A 4,647-nucleotide genomic window follows, 5' to 3' on the forward strand; every position below is an offset into this window, starting at 1 on the left:
TCTCGAGCCCGTGCCCAGGGATCCCGGCTGCGCTGGGTGGGGCCGCTCACGTGGGTGGCTTAATGTTTCTTAAGCAGTGGAAAATTGACCGCAAAATGCGCTAATTCGCAATGTTCTGCTTTGACTGTCGGAGGCGAGGCCCGCGGGGTCGGCTGGGGCGGGAATCGCAGCGGTCAAGCTCCGCCCCCGCCCACCACCGGCCTCCGCCTCCGCCGCCCTCCGCTCCCACCCCGGCACCGCCCTCTGCGCTCCTTCCCCGCTCCGCACGTCCTCTAGGCGGGGTCTCGCCACCTAGGCTGATTCCCTGCAACTTACTCTCCGAGCTTACCCAATCCTACGCGGCTCCCCCGGCTGAGGGTCGCGCAGACCTCACGGCTGCAAGGAGGCCCGTGCAAGTTCCGTACTCCCCTTTTCCTGTGCTTAAAGACAGCTTCCTCCACCCCATCCCCACTTTATCCAATTCGGGCTCCTCCTTCTGAGCAGCCACTTCTCCCACTAAGTTAAAGACAGATCTTTGCATCGGGCAGGGGCACTGGAAAAGATAGTAGATAAGTCTGCGCCGAGATCCCTCTCGGAAAACCAGGCTGGGGACCCACTTCGGTCCCTCCCCCAAGCTGTTGGCCCGTCCTGGGTCTGGGCATCCTACGCACACTCGGGCAGGGGCGGGGAGGCGTTTTCCGAGGTGGGACAGCTGCAGCGGCTTCGCCCCGCGTCCTCTGTGGCAACGAGCAGGACCGGGAAGGGCATGGACCGACTGAGAAGCCAGGCTTACGCAAGCTGGGATGTAGGCCACCGACTTCCTTTCCATATTTAGGATCTAGAGTCCCCAGGACGCCTGGAAAGGAGCACAGGTCCAGAGAGAGCGTTGGGAGACCCAGGTCGCTGTTGCTCATTCAAGGAACAAATCCCTTCTGTAACTCCGGAGGCCTGCGGCCCGCCAGGAGCACTCCCAACCCTCTGCTTGCTCACGCTGGGGGCTTTAAAGTGAGAAGTGACTAGTGCCTTTGTCCTCCCTTCCCCATTTGCCTTTCTTGACTTTGGCAAAAGAAAAGAACATTACAGAATCGGGTCAGGTCTGGAAACGAGGTGGGGAGGGGGTTTGCAGGCCCCCTGACAAGAGCCTTATTAGACGGTCCACCAGCCATGCTTGGTGACAGCCCTGTCCGCCCTGGGTGTGAACCCCTTCCTTCCTGCGGTCCCCAGGCATTTAAAGCAGCTAGTGAATGTGGCGAAGGCCACTGCGGGTGTGGGGACTGGTGGGAGAAATGCATTGTTTCTCTCTGCAGTTGCATTTCAAAGCAGAATGAAGGGATTGCTCCTGTAATTAACTATTGGGACACGGCGAAAGCTCTGGAGAGACTCAGCCGATTGTCACCAGATGGGGTTGGAGAGGCTGCAATTGTTTAACTCTCTTTAGCTATGTTGGGCCTCCGAATAGCCTGGCAGCTAAGGGTCCTCCAGAAACAAAAGCTGGGACTCCGGTGAGTGCATCAACACTGAACCGGGCTGGCCCAGCTCGGGGAGAGTGAATTCAGAGAGACCTCCATTGTCTCAGTCTTTTGTGTTTCTCCCCAGTTAGCTCTGATCTTTAAATATTTACCCGGCCGCTTTGTGCACTTATGACTTACGCACTTGGAGCTGAAGCGCTCATAAATTATGCGTCATTTACCCATTTCCTGCTTAGAGAGAGGAGGCTTTCATGCCTGGAGCCCAGGATGGCCAGGGAAGGGGAAAGAAAACCTTTGGAGGACCAGTATTCCCTCCAGGGAAGAGCTGCAGCCACACTGGACAGGCCCCTCCAGGCCTCTACGTGGGAACTGAACAGGCCCAGGCCTGTGAGTGACAAGGGGCCCAGGAGGCCACTCTAACAACAACTGACTGGTGACCCACCGGCAGGGAGGAGGGAGAGGCCAGCTCTTGGACCTTTTCCTTCCTACTTGGTGTCAAGCTTAGAGAGGAACAAACTTTTTTTTTTTTTTAAATACAGAACGCTTCATGAACCTGCGTGTCATCCTTGGGCAGGCGCCGTGCTAATCTCTGCAGCATCCCATGTTAGTATATGTGCTATTGAAGTGAGCACAAGGAGCAAACTTCATCCTGGGGACCTGGGCATCCTGGGGATGCCCGTCCTTGCACCTGCCTCCTGCTCGCTCTGCAGCAGCCCCCCTCCCCATGTTCTCTCTTGCTCAGTAAAGCGACCCGATTTAAGAAAAGGAAGCCTGATTTCATCTCAGCCTGCAGTTTAACTTGGAAAAATTGAGGTGGTTCTTAGGACTCTTGAAACAGGACAGAATCTGACTTCAGCCAGGATGGAAAGCCACCTCAACTGGTGGGTGGAAAGCAGGATGGGGGGCCGGGGGCAGGGGTGAGGTTGGGGGAAGGGGTTTGGGGGGAGCCTACAGAGGGATCTTCCTGCATGAGAAAGGGCTGCCTTTGTGCTTGCCTCGGCAGCTCCTAGAACAAAACACATTCAAATGCTTATTTACAAAAAAAGGCAGCGAGGCATCCCAGGGCTGAGCGGTTTTCTTTTATTTTCTTATGTTTTTATAGGCTTGTTTTTCCCCTGGACTGGGGCATGACAAACGGGGTCCACACTGGAGAGCTGGGTGCAGAGTGGATTTGTCTGATCAGATTGCTTTCCTCTCTAGTGGGAAAGCAGGTCTGTGTGTTTCTGTCTGTATCTCTGTGTGAATTGCTGTTTCTCTGTATGCCTGAGTGTATCTGTGTTACTGTTTCTCTGGGTCTATGCCAGTGTGTGCGTATTTGTTTACTTGCATTTCTCCCTGGGCCCTGATAGATTCGGCAACTCTAATGACTTCTAAAAATCCCCCCTCCCTCTGGTCTGGCCCTTTCTGGGAGAGGACTGTCTCCCCTTTCTCCAAGATGTGGCTGGTAGGGTCTAAGGGGAAGTGATGGGCAGAGGACAGAGGATTGCTCAGGCTCTCCAGTCTGGATTACATTACTTTGTCCCCAGAACAGGGATGGTCGCGGGGGGAGGGTGAGGAATCAGGGCCAAAAGTCAGTGTGTAGAGCAGAAGCCAATAGCCAGAGACTGAGCTTCCTAGGAGCAGCTCTCTGCCTGAGGACCAGACTCATTCCCAGGAGTGAGTATGCAATGAGTGCCCTCTAGTGGCCCTGAGGCATCCTGGTGCAGAGGGAGAATTCCTGAGTTGGGAAGACTGAGAAACTGGGCAAAGGCAGGAGCTTGGCATCATAGCCAGGCCTCCTTCCTACACAGTATTGAGACTGAGTAACTTTGGGTTTTAAAGCATTAAATCTTTCAATTACCATCAACTGAGTTTAGCAAATGTCTTCTGAGCACCATTTAAACGTGACACTGGGCTTTAAAAAATGTTGTCAATATCTGACAGTGAAATCAGGATCACCATTTTACAGAAACTGAGGCTCATAGAGTTGATTTGCCCAAGGTCACAAAGCAGGACTGCAGCAGTGATTCTAGCCGAGATTCTAGCCCAGGCTCTCCATCCCTCCCTGAGCCCGGCTGCCCAAATGCCAGGCCTCCTCCTGTCAGATCTTGAGGGGACAGAGGAGAGTGGGGCAGCCAGGGGCTCAGCCTGCCTGGCCTCAGTGCTGTCTGACTCAGGACACTGGGTTCCAGCCTCCCCTGGGGCCTGTCCCCTATCTCGCCTCAGATTTGTTTCCTCCTGTTTCTGTGACTGCAAACTCGGTGCCCGCTCTCCCTCCCTCCCTCCCCTTAAATGCCTTTGCTCTCATTTCCAGCGGCAGGCGGGCTGCACGTCCCTGAGGGCCCCAAGACCTGGCCGCAGCATCTCTTCCATGTAGACTTTTAACCCTCTGGCCCACCCACCCATGGTCCCTCGTGGATGTCCCTCTCTCTCCACGCTTACGTGGCTCCTGCCTCACTCCCACCCCACCATAGTTTTTTCTAGTCATTTGCCGACTTGCCTTTCTCCTCCACCATGGCTCTGTAGCTAGCTCCCCAGGTGGGGGCATTAACCCTTTAAAAAAAGCAAAGGGCAGTTCTTGATTATAAAAGCAATATATGTTGATGGTAGGCAATATGGAAAATAGAAAAACATAAAAAAGAAAATAAAAGTCACTCGGAGTTTTACTACCTGAAGGTAACCGTTGTTAAATAATTTTGGCTTCTATTTCAGTCAAACTCGCACGCAATTTTGTTTTTCCCAAGTGAAGTCGGGGTCATACTGTAAAGTTTTGAATTCTGCCTTTTAAGAAACGAAACACATCCTGAGTTGTTTCACCATCCGCCAATATTTTTCCTCAACCGGAATTGAAGTGGGCGGTCATTCTGCTGCGTGGACGCCCAGGGCTGGGTTTTAGGGTGCCCCAAGGGCAGTGTACCCAGGCCGGCGCAGCGTGGACTCTCAGCGGGCGCTCGGGGACCCTGCCGAAGGCGGGCGGGGGAGGGTCACCGCGCTGGGTCCCTGCGTGCGGAACCCCTAAGGGGTGGGGGATGGGACCGGCCCCGCTCGCGGATGCTCGCGGAAGGTGTCAGTTTGGGAGAGGACCGCGCGGGGCCCGCCCAGGGTGGGGTCTCTTCATATTTCGCACGATTCCTCGGTCAGGGACGTCCCGGAGTTGGGGCCGACGCCTGGCACACGCCGGTGGCACCTCCTGGCGGCCCGGGCCCCGGGCGCCCGCAGC

General features: G+C 55.2%; 1 protein-coding gene and 1 non-coding gene across 2 annotated transcripts in view; one reads left to right on the forward strand and one right to left on the reverse strand.

Annotated features, from left to right (window-relative positions):
• Window positions 1–1,977: 1,977 nt before the first annotated feature.
• Window positions 1,978–2,080, reverse strand: LOC112481817. Its single transcript, XR_003047052.1, has one exon. It is a non-coding gene; the product is annotated as a U6 spliceosomal RNA (small nuclear RNA).
• An 803-nt stretch (window positions 2,081–2,883) lies between these two features.
• Window positions 2,884–4,647, forward strand: part of ICMT (isoprenylcysteine carboxyl methyltransferase) — an 8,954-nt gene continuing 7,190 nt past the window's right edge. The window contains exon 1 of the mRNA XM_015591333.2: window positions 2,884–2,892. Within this exon, the coding sequence (XP_015446819.2) occupies window positions 2,884–2,892 (9 nt within the window). The remainder of the gene's footprint in view (window positions 2,893–4,647) is intronic.

The sequence above is a fragment of the Pteropus alecto genome, unplaced genomic scaffold, assembly GCF_000325575.1.
Source record: "Pteropus alecto unplaced genomic scaffold, ASM32557v1 scaffold125, whole genome shotgun sequence".
Taxonomy (NCBI): Eukaryota; Metazoa; Chordata; class Mammalia; order Chiroptera; family Pteropodidae; genus Pteropus; species Pteropus alecto.